Here is a 24,523-nt window from a genome sequence, read left to right on the forward strand (position 1 = left end):
TGTTGAATGAGATTCTTTGAATCCCATCCTCAAATTTTTTAAAGGATGATTGTCTCCCAGTGTCCTTTGGGCATTGCATTGATTTCAGCATTCTACACAGACACCAAAACCTGAGGATGCATGTCTTTTCTCTAAAATGGCACCTGCCACCATAATTTCCTCAGCATGTGCAACTGTACCCCAGAACCATGAGCCAAAAAAAAAAAAAACAAAAAAACAAAAAACAAAACAAAAAAAAAAACAAAACAAAACAAAAAAAAACTCTTCTTTCCACAAGTTGCTTTTGGCAGGGTATTTTATCACAGTAATGGAAAAGAAACTAAAACACTATTCTACATCATTGAAAATGTACCTCTGTAGTCCCAGCTCATTAAGGCCGTTGATATAATATGTATGTTATACAACCAATAAAATTGTAACTTACAAGCTCTTAAAATATAGCTTAGTGTCTCTAATGAAGCATCTCTTGATGACTTGCAATGTCTGATGACATTTAAAAGGTATGTAAATTATTATATTTATTGGATAATAAAAAGTGTTCATAAATGTTCATCATTTATACATTTACAAAATGCATTTGATTCTCAGTTGACCGAGTGCTAAGATGTATATTTCTCAGATACAGAATGCCGACTGTATGACAAAGCTGTAAGTCTCATGAGGATATCGTTAATCAAAAGTGTGATGCTTGCTTTTGGAGGTAGTTTAAATGAGATTTTAGAAAATCATGTGATGGTCTACAGAAAAACTAAAACACTACAAAATTTGGAAAAAGTTACACCATCTTACAAAGCATCATTATTTGTGTGGGTAGGATATATGCTTCCTTTCTTAAGATTTATTTGTGTTAATTTGAATTGGATGTATTTTTTTCAGTGGTAGGCAGTATGTTCCCCTCAGGCTACATAGCCCTGTGGCCCAGGATTCACTCAGAAATGAAGTTACAGAAGGTTTGAGCCATTGGACATGGTATGAGGAACTGAACCTGGCTCTTCTGCAGGTGAAGTACATGCCAGCGACCTTCTTAACTGCTGAGCCGCTGCTGCAGCTCCTGCCTGCTAATTTCTTCTTTATTCTCACATGGCAGTCTAAGTCAATCTCTTCTTACAAAACATTTTTTAGGCGAAAAATTTCCTGAAAATCTTGATGTTCTTTAAAAAAGGCATCTTTGGTTTACTAAAAATCAGCTAAATCAAATAAGCTACTACAACTCTCCCAAACTCCACCCAAATACAAAACCTTAATAATTTTTTTTTTATCCACGAAGCTATGAAATGTGCATGTAAGATTTAACTTAATTTAAGATTTTACTTCTTCTCTGTTGCTGATAGGTACACACTGGTGGATATTTTGCGTGCCATCTTACTTTCGTTAGAAGCCATGATTGAAGATCCTGAGCTTCAAGTAAATGGATTTGTTTTGATCATAGACTGGAGTAACTTTACCTTCAAGCAAGCTTCTAAGCTTACACCAAGCATGCTGAGACTTGCCATTGAGGGCCTTCAGGTAAGGATGCACCAATATCATTTCCTTGTCTCCTGTATTGTCTAATATGTTAGAATATTGTGTATCTCATGGAACAATAGAAACAAAAAAGGCTACAGATTTTTTAAAGTGCAAATCTTAAAGACAGCACTGAAACAAGGACTGAACAAGGAGAGCACATGAATGTGAGTCCTCTAATGGGGAAGGCCTGTGATCTGTGGCAGGAGCCTGCTTTATGGCTCCACAGAAGTATAATGTGTGAATGGAGATGGTTTGCTTCTATATCTAGAAAATGCAGCTTTATCATTTTGGTTTTAATGTCGAGTATTGAGGCTTGTTTGTTTGTTCCATTTTTATTTTCCAAGGTGTTATCCAATTAACAAGATTCTGCTTAGTAACTCTATTAAAACTAATGAATTTGAGATAGAATCATGTTAACTAAAATTCATTAATGACTTTAATGCTCCTTCAGGGTCAGAAGTCTATGTTTTGAAATATTTCTTTAGATGTGATTGGAATTATGGTCTTTTTTCTTTGTTGGTAGAAAGGAGCTCTAATATAGAACTTGTGCAACAATGGCACATCTTTCTAGTGAATAATTAACTTGTTGAGATTTATATGGTGCCAAATGATTCATTATGCATGCCATTAACAACCATGCTATTGGTATGGTCTTTTTAACTTCAGGATGTCCTACCTCTCTTTTCTCTCTAATGTCATCTACTTGCATAATTTGTGGGATTGTTTTGAGAGTCTAGAACATTTATAAGTTCACTAAAATGATATTATTCAGTATTTATTACCAGTGTTCCCAATACATATTCTAGAAATATGCAGGCTAACATTTTATTAATCAGACTATTTCTTATGCTAAAATGACAAATTATATACTTAATATCCCCTAAAGAAAGATGCTACAGTCTCTTTAAATGGCAAAGCAAAATATTCAATATCTTACCTGATCTTTGCTGGTGTTTGCAGGCAGTCAAATTGATGACCACTGACATCTGAACAATGGATACCTCCTCTGGGCTGCAGGACACCTTATCCAAATTTAGTTCCCAGTTTGTAGCCTGCCTTTGTACTGAATAAGATAAGCTGATCTTCTCCATATAGATTTATCCTAAAGCAAGAGTCTTGACTTGCTCTTGGTGAGTCAGACTTGCTGCTGACTTATCTTTTTATAACTCCACAGAGACAGTTAATAAGAACTGAGAGAGGGCAAGGAAAAATGCATGCTCCACAGCATGCATATTGTGCATTCTGCCCTATTTCTAGTGATTCATAAAGCATTCTTTAACTGCAAAGAAAACTGGTTATTCCCAGCTGCACTTAGCACAGAATGGTCACCTCACCCAATTCTTCTCTCTATTTAGCATGGGTCTGCTAGGCCTTCAGTTATGGGAAGGATGGAGAGCTCATATTGCATCCAATACATGTTGGATGGAAACCCATTTAATAACTTCAATAAGCCATTGCTGGAAAGCAAATGGCTTAGGCGGTTGAGGGAAGTTAAGCAATCTTTTGATTGTTGACAGATCTTCAAGTGCTTGGTGTGACCTCAACGGGGGGAGCTAGTGTCATATTGAAACTGTTGTGGCCAGAGAGTGAAATGGTCTCCATTGCCTGCACAGGCTTCTACTGTAAATAGGACGCTCCTTTCTCCTTAGTCCACATAAACTTACCAGCCAGTTATTTTCTCCATAATGTAGATTCTGTAAGCAGACCTAAGATATCTGGATCCACAACCAGGTTAAAAAAAAAAAGAAGTCATAAAAGAAAGGTGGTCTCAAGAATGTGACATCGTGTATCATTACTGTTCTATTTCTGAGATAAAACACCATGACCAAGGCACATTTGGGAGAAAGAGCTTATAAGGCATAGTGGCTTGAGTCAGATGTTGAGAGCTCACATCTTGAACCATAAGCACAAACAGAGAAATAAAAATTGTGAGTCTTTCAACTCTCAAAAAAACTTCAATAACAGTGACACACTTTGACCTGCAGGACCATACCTCTTAAATATAACCAAATAGCCCCACCAATTGAGGACAAATAGTCAGATGTCTGAGTCTATGTGGGGTGGGGTGGGGATTCTCATTTGAACCATAACACAAGGAACTGTACTTTAACTTCAAATTATCTTCAGTCCAAATTGATTGTTCCTCGTATCTGTGTCTGTATCGCTATCCGGACCCTAAGATTGTTAACAGTTTTTCACTATGACATGCCTGAGCTTACGGTTAGTGAGTAACTGTTACTGAAGTAGCAAAATCTGACTTTTAAAATCAAGTTTTTATTTAGCTTGCATTTGCTGCTTGAGAGAGGAAAAAAAAAACTATTAATGAGCACTGTTATATATTCCAGTCAGAAAATAATATTAACATTTCTTCAAGATAAACAGGATACTAAAACATGCTTGAAATAAAGACACACAATTATAGCTTGCTATCCCAACAACCTGCAGAATCAAGACTAGAGCCACTACCACAGCAGTAATACCCTCAACTCCACCAAAGCATCATCAATCAGGGCAATTAAGAAATCTGAATCTTTTTAGCAACCTTACAAAAGTATGCTGCAATTCTGCTATAATGTGACTTCTGCTTAGATAAACACCAATAACATTCTAAGGTACTGAACCAAAAATTAAAAAGCCTACCACTAAGTCCAATAGAAGACAGAACATTTACATTAATGAACAATTTTATGAATGGATGTCATTATTGTAAAGAGGTCCCATTACCTTTCTTCTTGAGTCATCTATATAATTTGCCATTGTAGTACCAGCCCCCCCACCTCCTGCAATTTATTTTTCCTGAAGAAACCTGTTTTGAGTGACCTGGATATGGTTAGGACCTCATAGCTATTTTTTAAAGATACATGAGAAGTGGTACAGGTCTACATATGATCATAGTACAAGGTCAACCAAGAGACCATCTGAAAGGATGGATGAAGAATATGCTCAGGAGCCAAACAGAACTAGATCCAGACGGCAGCCCGGCCACTGCCACACATCAAGTACTTGTGAAATTACATACCTTGCTTGAATCTTATTCTAGGTCTTTACACTAATTTGAAGTGTTATTATGAATGATACATCTTGCACCTAGCAGGTGATATCCTAGCTAAAGGCAGTGTCAATCAGCTGAGTTCTCAGGTAGCATATTTTTCAGTTATCAGTGTGGACTGTTTCCTTTTTGAGAAATTTGAGAATTGAGAAATATAGTAATTTCCCAATCCGAGGTGCTCTAGTTGACTGACTGGGAATCTGAAGATTCTCTGTCTCTCTCTGTCTCTTTGTCTCTCTGTCTCTGTCTCTGTCTGTCTCTCTGTGTCTGTCTGTCTGTCTGTCTGTCTGTCTCTCTCTCTCTCTCTCTCTCGTCCCTCCCCCCATGTTGCATGTATATAATTACATTTTTACATATTTATTCCCTGTGGTTAAACCACCTCTATATAATTTCATAGTGGATATAAAATAAAATACTCTTTCAATTGGGAAGGCAGAAAAAAAGGAGCCAAACGATTTCCCTTGGAGCAGTTTAGCATTTAGTTCTTTGATGAGGCAAGCACTCCAGCCATAGCTGAAAAGCTGCTGTTTGTGAAGTGAGTATTGGCTATGAAGGTTGCACAAAAGTTTCCTAAGGGGACAAGGACAAGGACAAGAAGTGGTTCTTGGCATGAGGACACTCGGAAAATACTTTGAACAGCACAGAGCCAGAGAGAATTAGGAATATATAAGGAATGCACTCTGATGTGACTGCAGTAAGAAGTGAACTGAGGAAGATGAGCTTGGGAAGGCAGGTCAAGATCTGGATCACTGTGTAGAAGATTTCAAGCTATGCCATTCAGCCAGGGCTCTCTAGACAGAAGGGAATCGGGTCAGGGGAGTGTCTTGATCCTTTTTCTGCTTTTGGAAGATTTTCTGAGTATAAGAAGGAATGCTGGATCCTGAGAATTCCCAAACAACGCCTTGGTTTATCAAGTTCGTTTGCAGCACTGAGTTTAAGGTACTCAGCCACATTTGCTCAGCTCATACTTAGTGTTACATCCAGGTTATCTGAGTCTGGACATCAATGTCTTCCCAAAGTCCTGATTTTCTGTTCTTAGACCCTAAGACATATTCAGTACCTTAAAGTAAGCCCAGTCTTCAGGTTTAAATATAAGTGAAACGCCCATAATATAAATGATGATTGGCTTTGATTAAGTCACAAATGACTGCCATGTTGTTTTGTAGTTTGTTGACACTCACTGGCAGATACATTATCAATAATAACCTTCTTGATTGCCTACTGACTCAGTTCTCTAGGATACAGCATGGGGGCTGAGGGAAAGACATTTTTGTTAGTATCCCAGGGACCTTTTATAAATACAGCTATACATCAACAAGACATCTAGTTTTGGTACAAAGGGGGGTTTTGTATGCTTTGTCTGTAAAGAATACCAAACATTTTCAAAATATAAAAGTCACCAAATGTTTTGACCAATGTAGTGTATTTTCTTGATATGTATGGGCAATCTTACTTCTTTTGAACGAAGAATATATTCAGGTTTCTTTGGAGTGAAAGAAAAGAGAAAATTGTCTTGCCATTTGCAAGATGTTAATTGATTATTGTAGTCATAGAAACAGGAAGTTTCATTTAAAATCAATATAAGACTAAATGAATGTGACTTGTAGACATAAGGTACCTTCCTGGGAAGCCAATTAAAGCATGAAATGTTTGAAAATACCTGGAACAGCTCAGTCTTTGAATCCATAGTGAAATGATCATGTAGTTTTTGAATATATTTTATTTTTCTTGATCTATTATTTTCTTGGGAACTTATTTAGTAATGAAAAGCTAGTTTATAAAAATTTTAAAGTGCATTCTCCTGGCAGTGTTGTTTGCTGCCTTTCAGATATGCTTATCTGTTATTCTCCTTGGTGCTCTCCTGCCGCGTCTCTGTGCTTTTGCCTTCACAGTTTCTCCAGAATCCCCTAATTCCATCTGCATAATGCATCCAAGACACGCTGGCTAGCAAAGGGTTTGGCTGTGACAAGGGGCTGAATAGGTCTTTGATTGCTACATAAAACTCAGATGTAGCACCATTGTGAAGCACCTAACATGGTGCCAGATACTCCAAGATTCCTTATTAAGTAGGACTTGAGAAAGAATAAAGAATATGTTGTCAATTCACTAGCTCTTTCATTTGACTCAAGGACCTTCTAACTCAGAGAGCTCTGATCATTCATGCAGAAGGCAAAATAGGCTGCCACTACACGTCCGGATTCTGACTCTTTGGGAGCCCAGTTACACATGGGGAATCTTGCCAAAATCATAGTGCATGCTAATGACTTGGAACATCACCGTGGAAGGCCAGTGAGTGAGGAGCTTCATTAACCTCAGTGTAGCCTTAGCTTATGTAGTCTTTCAAATCCTACGTGTTAGTGTTAATGTCAATATCTATGAAGTCCCATGTTTGAGGAGACTAAGGAATAATAGAAAAAAGAAACTGCTGCTATTGATGGACTTAGGGTTTCCTTGTAAACCTGGAGGCTGCATTACTGATGGTCCCTGTGATGGTTGCTAACCTACTAGTAATTTTCAAGCATATAGCATTCGGACAGTAGCAGACACCTCTTGCTTGCGAACAGCATTTGCGTTATAAGGAAGTACTGATTAGACAGTTTTGAAATGATAGCAGTCTTGAAAATGAATGCTTAGCCTCATGATCTGTATCCATTCAGACAGCCTGGAGGGAGGAACATTTACTTCCACATTTTGTATGCACAGACAGAACCATATTGAGAAACAGTGACAAAGGCAGTGTGTAAAAGAGTCACATTTTCCTCATCACATGCATAGCTGTTTGAGCTAAGTATGCTTCCTCTGAGAAAGTTGTTACTTTGCCTAAAAAAAATGAGTGAAAAATACTAAAGGTTCTTAATTTTGTGGTGTGAGAATGTGTTTTGGCTAAGAGGTTTAATTCTCAGAAGTAGGACACCACACTGTTACTCTTCAAACTTAACATTAGGTATATATAAAAGCTATATAAAAATTCAGTTTAATGAGTAGATCAAGACCATTAATAATGGTATACACTAGTGACATATATGTATATATATATATATATATATATAGTGTTTGTGTGTAGTCATACATTTTTACTGCTGCGCATTTTCATTGTTTAATAGTGAAATTTGTTCAAAACACCTAGTTGTGGGAACGTGGGTGTTAAACTTGAACAAATTCAAAGATGTTTTCTGTAGAGTTACTTAACACATTTTGCTGAATTAAAGAAGAGTAGTGATTATCAATAAAACTTAATACTTGTCCTCTTTCAAGTACTGACAAAGGGTTATTTTCATTTACCTTCTAATAGTTGAACCACTAAAGCTACAAAGAGAAAATAAAGAAATTACACTTTGTTTTTTGTCTAGGCCATTTAGACTCTGATGAATGGAAAGAAAGTAACTCTCGAGAAAACTCAAGGACCCAGTGAGCTGTTCTGAGTGTCATTTTGTTGCTTGTGTTTAGAAAAATCTAAGCCAGAGGACAGAGACAAGTGAATGCAGTCTCTCTTTCACCCATTCCAGCATTAGTATGATTGTAGCATGCATCCACTCCTCTTTCATATTTTTTTAGCGTCTTCAAATCAAACCTGTAAGATGCTAGGGTTGGGGAGATGGCCCAGTGGGCAAACTGCTTCCTGTGCAGGCATGAAGAGCTGAGCTGGAAGAATTCCTAGAAGCCACTTAAAAGCTGCATGAAAAGCAAGAGAAGTACTTCACTCCTAGCACTCACTCTTCAGAGAAGCACTGCACTCCTAGCACTCACTCTGCAGAGAAGCACTGCATTCCTAGCACTCACTCTGCAGAGAAGCACTGCACTCCTAGCACTCACTGTGCAGAGAAGCACTGCACTCCTAGCACTCACTCTGCAGAGACGCACTGCACTCCTAGCACTCACTCTGCAGAGATATGGGAAACATATGAAAGATACCCAGCAGCTGGCCAGTCGACTGGGTGAACACAATATGAGATCCTCTCCAAACAAGGGAGAAGGTGAAAATGTACTCGTGAGGTTTTCATCTACCTACATGCACCTGTTGTGCCTGCACCTCTGTGTCCCACACATGAACACACAGAGATCTGCACATGCACACATACAATGGCAAGTGTGAACATCCACTTATCCTTTGAAATATTAATTTATTACCTGAGTGGCAACAGGTCTAACTACAGGTATTAATAAGACTTATCATTGGAATTTATACTCAATTTTCCTTAGATATTTTGATCTTTTGAGCACTTTATTAAAATCTTTTGAACTATCAATTAAATATTATTTTATTCTTCTTATATTTGAAATTCTGGTATCATATTTCCATAATCTTGGAAGTGGTGATTATATTATCTCTTGATGAACAACACTCAAGTTCTACTCTCTTGACATTGTTCTAGATATTAAAGTACACTCCATTTCTCACTTTCACTAATCGAGAGCCATCTTTTCTCCCAATGAACCTATTTTTCTTTACTACAATACAGTCATAAGAGGAATGCCTCCTTAGAGCTTTTTCTGGGATATGTTTGATGCACGACTAATAATAAGGAGTTTCTCTAGTCTGAACTAGATCGGATTTTAAAAATCTCTCCATCAAATGGAATGATGAAATGAGAGACAGGCACTTAACTGAATACTGGCTGCTCTAACTGACGAACCAAAGCACAGGCATCAGCTCCACCATCTCTGACATAAATTCTGTGGGCGTGTGCAATCAGCAGATGGTGCCGCTCCCGACTCAAAGACCTGGATTCCTTCCTCCTTACGCATGCCATCTTCTCTGTGTGCTTTCCAGTGACTTTGCTCAGTTTCACTTCATTGACCTTGTGAGCTGGCAAACTTGAAGGACCAGTCACAGATCCCATGAGCCAGATTTGGAAGTAGAGCCCATGGTTTCTTTGGCATTCCCTTTGCTGTAGCTGGAGTAGTAGATGCTCACTGTTGCAAAGCAAGAAACAAAGCATCCCTGCAACCCCAGACAAGAGAGGGAGCAGCGGACAAGAAGCAGTCTTTCCCAGTTCTGACCAATGAAGTCACGTTGAAGACTCTTCGGTCAGCCCTTTAAGGGATGTTTTCCTTGTGTTTCATAAAAGGAAGAGATAATAATTAGACCACCTTTCAAAGAACATTAATTTCTATATTCAATTACAAAAGAACAACTACATAATTCCTACGATCCATGCAGGTCCTGACTGCCATTTCTGTACCTAACTAGCTCTGCATGATTAGCAGGCAGCTTCTACTTTCTTATGTTAGTATAGTAACATATAAGTATAGTCTCTGCAACAGCTATGGTAATGATGAGTCCAACATTCCACAGGTTTACTTTGATTCTCTAAATGATGAGAACATCCTAACATTTTCAGTTTAAAAGGTCAAAGAGTAAGCCCTCTAAATTCTCTCCCCTCTCTCTGGTGCACATAGGTGTTAATGTGGGTGTGCGTACAATGGAGGCAAAACATTGACCCTGGTGCCTTTCTCCAAAGCGCTCCACTTTGTTCTTTGAGCACTCTGACTGTCTCATTGAGTCTGGAGCACATCAACGACAGGGTGATTAGTCAATGAGCTTCAAAGATAATCCTGTTCCTATATTCTCAGAGCTGAAGTTTTAAATGCCGGACATTTCGATGCCCCCTGGATGTCTACGCTCAGGTTCTTATTCTTGAGTGGCAGGCACAACTATCTCCATGGGCCTGTTCTGCTAAACCTTTAAGATGGTTTCCAGTGAAGTGGTACTCTTCTTGGTTCTCTAGAGGACCAGAAACAATTTAATAGAAGAGAGAGGAGAAAGAGCGAGCGAGCAAGTGAGTGAGAGACAGAGACAGAGACAGAGACAGAAAGAGACAGAGAGAGAATGTCTGTGAGGGCCTGGGACTTGCAGACAAACATAAGAGTCAGAAAGCTGACAGAATAGTTTTAGTTTGAGTCAGAGAAAGACAGAGAATGAGAATAGTCTGTCTGTGGTGTGAGGTAGGATCTGAGAGCAGGACTGAAGGAAAAGAAAGGCTGAACCACAGTCTTAGGCAGAGAGTGAGAAAAGGAGAGAAGGATGTGGGGTCAGTTTTTCTTTTATTCTGTCTTTTATTCAGGCATATATATTATTTTTTACATATACAATTATATCATTACACATATATACAATAAATTACCTATAGCAAGAAGAACCAGGGGACAATCAGGATTAATATAAATGTTACATTCTTAGTGTTTTGGTTATTTTATTTGACAGCCTTGAAGAAAACATCTTTCCTATCTTGGTGGTGAAATATGTTTTAGTCATTCTGCAAGTGCACCTGGGAGTTGTTTCTAAAGTCACCATCACAGACAGAGTGAATGTTTAAATTAATTCTGGGTCCCCCTTAGCCCCTTTCAACTTAACATACTGTCTGTAATACTCGCTATGTTCTTTGCCTTGGTGTCAGAGAGAGCCTGAGTCTGAAATTATTTTTTGTAAAACGAGAGTAACATGTTTTAAATGAAGTGGTTTAACTTGATAAATGTCCAGAAAAAAATACTAAAATAAATTAAATAATTAAAAGTCTAACATATACAGTCTTGTATCTCAAGTACATTCTTAATATAGTCTTAGATAATTAATTGTGCTTGCTTCATAGAGTCAGCCTACAAGCCAATGTATTACACTAACTACTGACTCAAACATCATTGTGCTGTTCACAATGCCTACACTGGAATAATTTTGCAAAGTCTTGTTTTGTATACATAAAGAATGGAATTGCTGTCAAGTTTTACAATCTAGAGTAGATGGATTTCTCATATTATTAGTATTTGATAATAGGTAGACATGTATTATCAAATGATGCTTTACTAAATGTGTTCTAACACAGGAAAACATGGATATTAATGTATTAATAAATATTGAAACTAATAAATACTATTGTTATTATTATTCTTTAATTGTTAATAATCATGCTTTCTCTTCTCAAAGACATTCTAGGAGTTGTTTATATCATGTTTGGTTTTCATATCATATTTATCAGACATATTAGAATAGTCATCTTAGAAATTTCACAACTTTCAAATTTGTGTTTTATTCATTCTCTTGGACTTTCTCTTCTCCTTCCCTTTGGATTTTTCTGTCTGTCTGTCTCATCTTAAATACCAATTTATGACAACATTTTTAATAGATTCTTCTCACACGATACGTACCAAGCACAGTTTTCCCTCCAAGCACTCCTCCTTGCCCTCCCAACCTCCTCTCTCACCAAAATTCACTCCTTCTTTACTTCATCTTCAGAAAAGAGCAGCCCTCCTTGGCCCAGTCTTCAGTGTTCTCTGAATAGTGTTCTATTTTTCATTCAAAAATTCTTTGGTTTTACTGAGATGTGGTTTCCATCTCAGCCACCCAGTGTACCCTTTAACTCACTATGTAGCACAGCATGGCTCAGATTACTGGCAATTCATCTGTATCTTTCTCCCAAGTACTATGTCTATAGGCTTGAGCCAACACATCTGACTGTGTGTGCAAATGCATTTCTGTGTCTATATGTGTTTTTAATGCCTTTTATTTGGCTCCTTTTCTTGTTTGGTTATTTTGTAATATTCTGATTTGTTTGTTTTGATTTAACTTTCTTATTTTGCATAATTATTATTCTGTAGATGGCCATTTTGCTGTCTTACCAGAGACAGAAAGGCCATGGATCTGGATAGGCAGTTAATGTGGTGAGAAACTGTTAGGGGTAGGGAGAAGGAAAACCGTAGTCAAATATAACTATTTTCTCTCTCTCTATATATATATTTGTATACATATATATATATATATGTTTGTGTGTGTGTGTATGTGTGTGTGTATCTGTTCAAACTGAATTTTCCCTTTGAAATCAGTATTTCATAATTGTTATGCTTCTATTGCTTCTGAGGAGAAGCCTGTCACAAAGTCTAGTTATCTTTACAGACCTCTGCTAACTGTTTGGACCTTTCTTCCTGCTCCTGTTTTAAAAACATGCTTCTAAAAGTAAACCTTTTTCTGTACCCTCTACATAAACTAAACTGTTGAGTTCACAAGCTCATTAAGAAAATGATTTTATTGTTTTTTTGCTTTCAATTTGTCTCTGACTCCATTTTCATGTTCCCAAATCCTGGAGTCCACACTTGTGTTCATAATCATATTTCATAATGACTATATGTCATAACTGAAGGAATTTTTATTATGATCAGACAATTTACGTAATAAAGATATGCATGTAAATATAAAAGTACAGAAAGATACTATGCCATCTATTTCAATAATAACATTATATAAAACTACTGGACAGTGCCACAAAAAGAGCTGCAACATTGACCCAGTGGGAGGAAGGTCAAGTAGGCAGGGCCTATTCTTCTTGATGGTCATAGTAAGATGGTGATGGTTGGGATGAAGTTAAAGATGCTGACGCTCTCTGATATGCATGAAAATTCAGAATATGCTTCTTGTGATAAGTTTGGTAAGCTCACAGCTGCCCCTAAGAGGGTCAAGGGGAAACTTATTTTTCGCTACTTAGGACCCAAGTGTGGATACTCAAAGTCCATGTGCAATGCCTGAAAAGACAGCTTAAGAATTGGAGGAAGTGGGATCGTGAGGCTCTCTGACTAAGCAGGAAGCTCCAAATGTAGTGAGAGATCTTGTCTCAAAAATAATGTGGAATGGGACAGAGTTGTGGCTCAGTATGTAAGAGAACTCACTGTACAGATGGAGGACCTGAATTAATATCTTTAACACCCATGCAAGAAGTGAGGCGTGCCCACGCATACCTGTAACCTTAGTGCTGTGGGGCAGAGGATTAAGAGAGAGTGGAGATAAGAGACTGTCTTGTGTTTGCTAGATAGCAGGTTAGCTGAGAAAACCACAAAATCCATTTTCAACGAGAGAACTTTGAAAGAATAAGGAATGCAGTTATAGGGAAAGACACTTGATGACCTCCCCTGTGATGTGCAGATGTTTGTACATACATATATACCAACACATGCATGTTTATGCATGCACAAAACTAACCCACACAATAAAATGGAAACCAGTGGAAAAAAAGGATACTGTTGAACTCTGGCCTCAATATACCCAGCACACACAGAAACACATAAATAAACACACACATTTATACACAGAAGGAAATATAGATGGGAAGACAATAATGGTTTCATATTAAATATTCAACTAAACAAAATTAAGAAGGTAAGGTCAGCGAATCCAATAAAAGTTTGAATATCATGCCTAGTTCCTAACCTGGACCTGTCTTCAGACTCCAAATCCAGAGTCAAAAATGTAGAAGAACATCTTCTTAGTTCCCACACAAAAGAACATGTATCTCAAGAGAATTTTTCATTACTGTTTTTTGATGGGGTCCCATTTAATCCAGGCTGAACTCAAGCGTGTTCCATAGCCAACAGTGACTTCCCATCCTCTTGATGCTGTCTCTTCTGTGTTGGGTTTGAACCATATATATAGTCATACCCAGTTTATGTGGTTTTGGAGATTAAATGTTTTGCCTTGTATATGCCAGACAGACACCATGCAATCTAATCTATACCTCCATTTTTATGTAGATCTACAGCCCTTTGTTCAGATAACAGTATACTAGAATAAGAGAGTTACAAAGACATTTCAAGGCCAATTGAACACAGGAGCCAGGGTGACATTCATATCTGGGTACATGAGACATCTTAACTGAAATCCTCCCTCTTCATTAAAGTGGGAATTTATAGGGACAAGAAAATTGAAAAAAAAAAAGGGGGGGGAGGGGTGTATCTGAAAGTTGACTCACAACATGTCCTCTTGATCTGGAGAGTCACATCAGGCTCATTTCACTTGTCTTTGGGGAAGTGCATAGCATGAAGGAAAGTCTTTGAGACCAGTAGCTTTAGTGGAAGGTGCGTTGTGTAAAACTTTCCTCTTTTCAAAATTCCAATGTGAAACAAGAGAACACTGGGGTTGCTATTATGGAAGGGGTGTGCTTGTTATATGAAGCTAGTGGAGGTGAGTGTCAGGAAGTGGTGGCTATGTGCACAATGTAGTGTGTTGCTCAGACTTCTTGCTAGCATCCAAGGAGGTATTTATTCTTCCATTAGATGTCAATAGATTATTCTGGGTTCATTTACAACTAATGTTTAGAGGGAACTATTTTTCCAGAGGTTATGTCCCTAGGGAGTCGACAAGCACTGGTAACCAGGGCATTGTAGGAATGCAACTTTTTTCCTTCCTCATGAGCAACCCTGCAGGACCCCACACCAGAGCTGAGGATTTTGTTATATCTGCTGCTAGTGCTCTCTCTCTCTCTCTCTCTCTCTCTCTCTCTCTCTCTCTCTCTCTCTCTCTCTCTCTCTTTCTCTCCTTGCTTATCTTTCTCCTCATTCTAATGAGATTTGTTCTTGAGAAATGGTAGATGTTCCCTTCATGTCAGGGGCAGTGCTTGATTGCAGAATTTATAGATAATATGGGAAATGTTACATATAGTGTTAAGTGGAATATGACATATGTGACAGAGTGAATGTAAAATATTGCCATACTTACTTTGCTAATGAATTCAAAAGAGAGAGAGAAAAAATACATTTGAGCGAAAAAAGTGGTGCGCCAGAGTGGCAAGACTATGATGAAAACTTATCTTCTCTGCTTTCTGCCTTTCGAGACTTTAAAATCTGCAATATAATATTTTAAACCATAGTTAACATTATTTCAAACAGTTGTAATGTTTGTATACAATGTATACAATGTAAAATAAAAACATCCTTTATCAAAAAGCTATACAATGTGCTGTGTTTGAGAAGTTGGTTGCTATTTAAAAATAGCATTAGCATAATGTGATGAGTTAATTAATAAAATGAAGACAGCTGCAGCTGCTCACCGTAAGACAGCTATGCAGTGTTTGGGCACGTCATTGTTAGCATTTTAGTGGCTCATGTCTGGGCTCACAGCCCAAAGGAAAGCTACAACTGGACCCAGGGAAGCAGGATCAGCAGAAATACAAATATATTTTGGAGAAAAAAAATCATACATCTTTCAGAAAGCTTGATTCTGAAACCAACAGACATATATAAAATGCCAAATATCGTGCTAATATTATATTCAGCATGTGCTAAGCAGTTTTTGGTTGGAGGAAGGGAGTTGAATTTAGTTCATCCGACATCAGTAGCATCATTTAAAGTGTTTTTTTTTTTTTTTTTTTTTTTTTGAAAGAGTGATTTCACTATGAACGAAATAAGTTAAAGAAAAAAAAATAAAGGCAACAAATAGCATCTTATTAAGACATGAGTGCTTTTGTTAAGACATGAGTGCTTTTGCTGTATATGTCATTCCTGTTTATAGGTTGCATTCTTGTGTTATTGAAATCATTTCAAAACAGAACAAAACACATTTTGTAGGCAGGACTGCTATAATGTTGCCCATATAGTACAGGTGAGAATATCGTAAAGTGTTCATGAAGCATTTTAAAACTGAGCTAAATCTTAATAAAACAATGGTTATGAAGAGACAAAAGGCGAATATTTGTTTGTTTGTATGTATATTTAACAACAGTGGTTCAAGAAGATGAGGCTCTGTTAATGTAGGATGGTGTGAGGGGAGGACAGTAGAGGGATAGCACTGCATTTATAGTTTAATTAAATAAAAACCATACATTGCACTGTGGCACCATGAGTATAAGAATCTCATGTGAAATGTTCTAAGAAGGTCAAGAAAGAGAGGCAGAAGGAATCTGATTTGATGGAGCAAATTGGGATGCTTTTTGAATTTAAAGTAAATATTTTGAGTGGTTGTCTGGTGCCAAATGCTTATCCTAAAAACATACATACAAGTAACATTATATGAATGGGGTAGGTTATGCTTAAGAATATATATGCATATGCACACATATATATGCATGCAATAACAATTAGTGAAAAAGGAGGTGATGAATTTAAAGGAATATGGGGAGGGGTGTTGAGAGGCTTTGAAGAAAGGAAAGAGAAGGGAGAAATGTAGTAAGGATAATCTCAAAGAAAAAGCAGTAAAAAAAAAAAAAAAAGAAAAATAGAAACATAATGTGTAATTTATCCTATCATGGTTTCATTACACTCAGCCAATGGTATACTTTTAAGAATTAAAAAAAAAAGTATGTTTATAGATGTGTGTCTGTGTATGAGTATATGCTCATGAGCACTGCTACCCACTGATACCAGAAGAGTGCATCTCATCCCCTGGAGCTACAGTTACAGGCAATTGTGTGTCTCCCAAAGACAATGCATGCTCTCAACAACTGAGCCTTTTTTCCAGCCTGACTTTAGTGACTTGAGTAACAGCTCATCATAGAGATGATAGAAATCGACATAGTCCTGGTCACATGATAATGTACAGAACAAGAGAGGACACATTTTTGTCCTTTTGGTTTTTCTATTTTTCTCTTGTCCTTACTTTATTCTTTGTCATAACTCATTTTGATATTATTTTTAGAAAGAGAGAAGTATGTTCTTCTAATGCCTGTCACTGTTCCATACCTATATACATCCAGATCACATTTGTTTTCTCAAGCACGGATTCTCCCAGAAGACACTCTCCCATCCCTTTGCATAGAGGAGAAACCAAGGCTGCTAGAGTGTTTGTACTCAGAGCCCACCTGGCTTAAGATATGATCGAATAAGCTAGAGGTTTAGAGGAAATGATGGATTGACACTTAATTAAGAATGTAATGGAAGAGAAATGAGTTGTTCAGGTTAAATGCCTCTTTTGGAAAAGATGTGCAAAAAAAAATCTTTTGTATTTGCTCTTGCTTAGACTAAAATGATAAATTCTGTTCATTATATGAATGCACTGGGCATTTTCAGAGAAGTACATTTGTGAGAATTCCAGGAAGTCGGCTGTGAAACAGTCCCTCCTGGAACTGGCTGCACAAACACGACTGGAATTATGGTAATGTCATCAGCAGGTTGACAGGGCAGGGGAGAATTTTCCATGGTTCCACCCAGAGACAAAGAACTACAAACAAGTAGTGACAACAGGGAGAAATACACCTGACAGGCTGTGATCATATGGGGAGGGAGGAGGTGCCCTTCTGTCAGAGGCCTAAGGGAGGGGAATAGGGTGAAAGAGTGAGGGAGGGGGCAATGGGGATGATACAAGTGAGTGGATAACAATCTAAATGTAATCTGAATAAATTATTTAAATTAAAAAGGGAAAAAAAAAAAAAAAAAGAAAAGAAACTGGCCATTTCCCAAGGATGAGTATCCTTATTGGTTATCCAACAGCAATAGATAGTGGTCCATCTTGAAACCATAAGCACACCAACAACACACGTGGACTCAGCAGGTTGGCATTTATACATAGTTGTGCATACACACGCATGCATGCATGTATATGTAAGAGTAATAATAAAAGAAAAGAGGCTATCAAATCAAGAATGAGAGGGTATGGGTACGGTTTGAAGGGAAGGGTATCTGGGAGGGAGGAAAGGGGGGTATAGGGATGCAACTCTATTCCAACTGAAAACATTAAAAACAAGACAACCAGGCATTTAAGTTTTATTCCTTCTCAAGTCTCTAAGGCGGGGAGGGGGGGCATTGAAGACCAGATGGTTTAGTTTTATAATCAAGTTTAGTTGGTTCAGAGATATGATCTTTTTAGATTAAGATAAAGGATTTAAGTTAACAGAGATGAGATATGATAGATACTGAATTTCATCCAGAAATTTAGACCCAACAAGATAGGAAAGATGTTTATTTCAAGTTTGACAAATACAAATAGCCAAATCACTATAAAGGTAACATTTATATAACTCATGATTGTCTCATGGCTCTCCCTGCTGCATGTAGTTTGTTTTATTCATATGTAATAAATAAATATATATGTTAAAGCCCAAAACAATCATAACCATCGTCATTATTGTTGTTTTGGTTTTTCAGGACAGGGTTTCTCTGTGTAACAGCCCTGGCTATCCTGGAACTACCTTTGTGACCAGGCTGGCCTTGAACTTAGAGGCACTCATTTTCTTCTTAAATCTGATCAAATGTTGCTAAATCAAAAATAACTATTTATATGCTTTAACAGTTTTTTCTATATATTTTTTAGGTTGATGGGCTCACATCAATAGAAAACATAAAATTTCAGAACCCCAATGTAGTCTTTCTCAAGTAATAGGAATTATATATATATATATATATATATATATATATATATATATATATATACACACACATACATACATATATATATATATAGTGTGTGTGTGGTGTGTGTGTGGTGTGTTCATGTCCCCCCTCTCTCCACCTCCCTCCTTCCCTCTCCCTCTCTCCTCCTCTTCTCTTCTTCTTCTTCTTTTCTCTCTCTCTCTCTCTCTCTCTCTCTCTCTCTCTCTCTCTCTCTCTCAATATACATTTTCATGTGAGATTTCAACTGTGAAGATCACAGAATAACCTTATGAGTCCATCCTCTTTTTCTCCTTTGTTTGAGACAGACTCTCTGTTGTGTATACACCTTTGCTGGGCCCTAAGTTTCCAGAGTTTCTTCTACCCACCTGTGCACAGATGCATTGAGATTATAGATGTGTGCTATTGTGTTGAGCTTTAGATTGTTCTGGAGGGCTGGGCTCAGTCCTCATGCCTAAGGAGCAGGAGCTATCTCCCCAGCCCATCAATGCTACCTATTGACATTTTATGATTATATATGGAATTGTCTACTAGGACAAACAGATCTAAATCAAGTATAGCAGATTTGTACTGTAGATGCACATGCTGTGTCAGTCTGTATAAGAGAAAACCGTGTAGAGAAAAAAGTTGGGAATATTAAAAATGACATGGAGCACTATGTAAGATTATTTCTGCACAGTCTTAAGATATAGCTTCTGTTTGTACATGGGACATGCTAGCCAATCATGTCCCAAAGCAGCCTTTTGCATCTCTAAGAGTTTGCCAACAGGGAATGTTTGAGATTCAGCTAAAGTATGCATGGGAACCTTGGTGTGTAGTAGCTGTTGAGCATAGGACTGGCATCTTCTTCTCATACCACCATTCTGTACACAGATTCCCAAATACCTAGGAGGTCTGCTTCTTTGAAAATTTGAAATTATTCATTATCACTTAAAGAAATGTATTTGTGTGTTCTGTTAACAATAGGCTGCGATAATTAATCTTGGTTGCAGTACTGATAGGACTGGGAAAAAAGTATGAGGTTCCTAAAACACACCTGACGGTGTATCATGAGATTAGGTAAATAAGGAGCTAACTTCTCCCGAGAATGCCCAGAATCTGAATGGCAGGATTCCATAGTGTGAGTACATGGTTAGAACCCAAAGGAGGAAGGAAGACAGAGAGCTAGTGAGTGTGTCCGTGTGTCCATGTGTGTGTGTGTGTGTGTGTGTGTGTGTGTGTGTGTGTGTGTGTGTATGCATCTTGCATCTCTGTTTCCTTGTCTCCGAGATCTGAACTGTTCTGCTCTGCATCACCCTTGCCAGGATGGAGTGACACCTCTGAAGCCATGGGCTCAAATCACTTCTCTCCTAAGGAGGATTCCTCATGTATTAGTGACAGTGATAAGAAGTCTGATCAGCACTGTCCCTGATACATCTCTTTCGTATAATTTGCCTTGTCTCTACATCTCTTTGTCTCTTTGAATGGACTTTTAAAGAGTGCAACATTCTTATAACATCTGCAAAAATTCATTTTTCATGAGTTTATATCTCCAAAGGAAAGAGGCTTAACATTTATATCTTTTTGAAGTTAACACGTTGGGGAGATACTTCCCTGTAGGATTATGCTCTTACTATGTATACTCAGGAGAGTTCGTGTCCTGTCTTTGTCACTTTATGTTGTTTGAGGACATTTTGAAGCCAGCCCTCACCAGAGGGTAGCCATGCTAGCACTTTGAGCTTACACTTCTAAGCTCTCATGACCATGAATTGAATTGCGTTTAAGCCAACTGATGTGTACTGTTCATGTTATAGTACCCAACGGGAGATACTAAAGAAAAAAGTAACTGCTTATATATTTTGTGCAGTATAGTAAATATCCTTCATTACAAAAATATATGATTAAAATTTCAATAATAATGTGAATTTAAATTGTAAAAAGCTTAGTAAAAATGCTAATAATTTACCAGTGATGCTAAAGAGAAAGATAATTAGGTCTTTGTTAGGAAAAGGACCTAAGACAATATGAATAAAGGACTTTTAAAGGATTCTGAAAGAAAGGCAACCCACTATTAAAGCATTATATGCTGAGGGATAGGGAAAGAAGTAATTATACTTGTGATGTATGCAGATATTAGAAAGCAGCCCAGTTCCGTTGGCTGTTGGTTGTCCAAATGGTCAGCCCTGAAAACACACAAGTAACCTTATATGGACTCAGTACATTGTATTTGGGACTATATATCTACACACAGGAACACGCATGAATACAATAATAATTGATGAATTAAAAAAGATGAGTTTGAAGAAATTGGGGAGAGACATATAGGAAGAATTGGAGGGAGGAATGTTGGAAAGGAAACACATTTTCAAAAATAAACTAGGAAGAATGGTAAGAAACAAAGGTTTAGGTTTCAGTTGAGATGAAATAGTGGAAGCTCATTGCTTTACTGTTCCTGTTGTGATGAAATGCTCTTACAAAAGCAACTCAGCCGGAGAGTCATTCTGGCTCACATTTGAAAGGGACTGTGTGTCACAGGAAGGGCGTCAGTGTACCAGGAGCATGAAGCAATTGGTCCCCTCACACCTACCACCAGGAATCAGAGAAAAATGTCATGATGTGGCTTCTCAGTTTCTATTCTTTGTATGTGTGGCTCAGGATCCTATCGGGGATGGTGCACCCAACGGGGAGCGGATCTTTCCACGTTCATTAATGCAATCAAGATAACCTCCAGTAGGCATACCCAGAGGCCCATCTCTGGGGTGATTTAAAAGTTTTTCTATTTTGACAAGTAACAGTATTCAACACAGGCACAAATCTTATACTCAAAATTCTAAAATAATATTTTCTGGAGGGTAAATTTTGACAAGAGTATTTTAGTAGCTAAAGCCGGTGTTCCTGTGATAAGAGATGATTTAATGAGAAATATACTTAACAGCTGCAATATGCTGGCAATTCATTTTTAGCAAACTACAAACCATATATTTCCCAAATACAGCCTGATGATGGAATGCATAGGTACCAAGAAGGTTGTGTATCAAAAGACGGATTGGCGAAGTAGATTCTATCTAAAATATATGGTAAGTAGATCTCTTAAATCATCGACACCAGTGGTTCTCAACCTGTGGGTTGTGAGCACTTTGGGGGTGTGTGTGTGTCATATGACCCTTTCATGGGGCTTGCATATCAGATATCGTGCATTTTAGATATTAGCATTATGATTCATATCAGTAACAAAATTACAGTTATGAAGAAACAGAAAAGGTAATTTTATGGTTGGGGTGGGGTGACCACAACATGAGGAACTTTATTAAAGGATTGTAGCATGAGGAAGGCTCAGAACTAGTGACCAACTCGGAGAACGGCTGAGGAAGTTCAGCCTTTCCTTAGTGAAGGGCTTGTCACCTCCAAGTGTTTCTAGCAAGCCACAGAGGTGGCAGTGAAGTCTGTGTTCTTGGGAAAAGATGCATAGTTTATCACTAATGCAGGTTTATCTGGTCATCTCTCTTTAATATCACTTTCCCCACGTCTATGAAATGGACTTTTCAGTGGGCTGTTAATAAAGTGTGTAAATTTAGGCATTTTCTTGTTCAGCGCTGTCTGCGCCTGATCTTTGATTTTTATCTCTGTCTCTTTACAGCTATTATAAGAGACTGGGTTCTTGAATCCACGGAGTAATGTTTAATCTTCAGTTAAGTCCCAGCTACCCAAGAACCTTTTCTAGCATTCTGCTTTAGTGTTTTCGGTGCCTTGGCAGTGTGAGGCAGGGATGAGTCATATTGAAGTCGAGCTTTTTTTTTTGCCAGCGAACACTATGTTGTTCAGATTTCTATGATTGCTTGCTTAGAGAGTTACTCGTCCCCTGCTGGTGAAGCATAAAGGTCAGACTGACCTTTGATCACAGTCTCTCCAGATCTGCTTCCCTCAGCCACCCTTCCCAGCTGTGAACCAATCTTGACATCCAGTCTTGGGCTCTGAGCAGATCCACATGAGAGCATGTCTTTCTTCTGTGTTAACGTCTGACGCCAAAACTAGCTCAGAAAACTAAAGTAAGTCCCAGGGTCTCAAAAAATTGTATTAGCTAGCTGTAGGGTGAACTGAAAACAATTTTTTCAAGAACAGCCATAATCCTCTCTGAGTGTTTGTCACTGGGTTCTTCCTGGAACGAAGGAAAGGCGTGTTGCTGCTATTGTGTAAGGCGCCTCAATGAGGATCAATTTTTCCCACAAAAAAATGTCAGTGTGGACTCCAGCTCAAATTTCCATTAGAAGAGGTAGAAACGTGAGGAGGTTTGTTAAAAGGCAAAAAGATTTGTGTATGCAAGATGAGTCTGCTCTCAGGATCTACTGTAGAGAAGGATGACAAGTGTGAGTGATGCCATAATACACTTCAGAGTTCCTTGGGGAGCAGACTTAAGTGCTTTACACACACACACACATACACACACACACACACACACCAACTGTGGTAAGTGAAGGATATATTAATCATATATGTGTACATACATATATGATATAAATACGAAGTGAGATGTGGTGGATCACATGACATAGCTCTGGATGACCTGGAACTCACAATGTAGACCAGATTCACCTGTGTCTACCTCGCCCCCCCCCTCTGGTTTTTGGAAGTAGGGTTTCTCTGTGTAGCCTTGCCTGTCCCAGACTCACTTTGTACACCAAGCTGGCCTCGAACTCACAGTGATCCACCTGCCTCTGCCTCCCAAGTGCTGGGATTAAAGGCATGCATCACCACTGCCCGGCCTCTATCTATACATTTTAAAGAATATATTTTATCAATTTATTCATGTTACATCTCAATTGTTATCCCATTCCCTGTATCCTCCCATTCTTCCCTCCCTACCATATTCCCCTTACTCCCCTCCCCTATGACTGTGACTGAAGGGAACTTCCTCCCCCTGTATATGCTCATACGGTATCAAGGCTCTTCTTGGTAGTCTATCCTTCCTCTGAGTGCCATGAGGCCTTTCCGTCCAGGGGATGTGGTCAACTATGGGGCACCAGAGTTCATGTGAAAGCCAGTGCCCACTCTGCACTCAACTGTGGAGAATGTCCTGTCCATTGGCTAGATCTGGGTAGGGGTTTAAACTTTACTGCACTTATTGTCCTTGGCTGGTGCCATAGTTTGAGCAGGAGCCCTGGGTCTAGATCCGCCCATCATAATATTTTACTTGTATATATATATATACATTTAAAAATTATCAGTTTGTGTCTTTGTTAAGGCTGAAGAGACACATAAAGCAGATGATCTTTTACATATTCTCCCCACCCTGAAGATTGTAAGGGAGCAACACTCCAAGTTCTGCTCCTAAAGTATCTAATAATGCACTGAGTGTTTCCCCCTGGGGCTTATTTAAACAATTACACTCACCTCACTAGAGGAGATGCGGTCTTATTACTCTCTCTTTCATACTTATTATTATAGCGTTAAGTAAGGACGTGTGCTGAAAATGATAAACTAGAAGGGATTTTAATTAATTATTTAATAATATTTAAATATAATAAAAATTATTATTAAATAATTAATAATAATAATGTTATGTATTAGATGCACAGTTCTCCCCTATATGCTTATGACTTGAGTGTTTGTTCTCATTGTCATCTTCTTCTGAGAAGCTGTGAGGTCAGGAAGTGACTGGGATGGAATTTGGGGGTGAACTGTCCTCTACCATTTCTTGTTTTATTCTCTGACCTATGTCCAAATGATGTGACCATGACGGTCCAATGCCAGGCATTCCTGTGATCATGATGATCTGTGAACTATGTGGCAAACTTGGAGTGAACACTGAAAATGTGAGCCCAAATAACTCCTTAGTCTTTTAGTTTCTTTCTCCCATCTTTTAGCTTAAAATCAATAAGTACATGAGTAAGAACAACTATGGCCCATTACCAG

General features: G+C 38.1%; 1 protein-coding gene across 1 annotated transcript in view; it reads left to right on the plus strand.

The window, feature by feature from the left end:
* The window catches only part of Clvs2 (clavesin 2), a 79,715-nt gene that overhangs the window by 20,901 nt on the left and 34,291 nt on the right, over positions 1-24,523 (plus strand). The window contains exon 2 of the mRNA XM_051164403.1: positions 1,332-1,506. Within this exon, the coding sequence (XP_051020360.1) occupies positions 1,332-1,506 (175 nt within the window). The remainder of the gene's footprint in view (positions 1-1,331; positions 1,507-24,523) is intronic.

Source organism: Acomys russatus, chromosome 21, assembly GCF_903995435.1.
Source record: "Acomys russatus chromosome 21, mAcoRus1.1, whole genome shotgun sequence".
Lineage (NCBI taxonomy): Eukaryota > Metazoa > Chordata > Mammalia > Rodentia > Muridae > Acomys > Acomys russatus.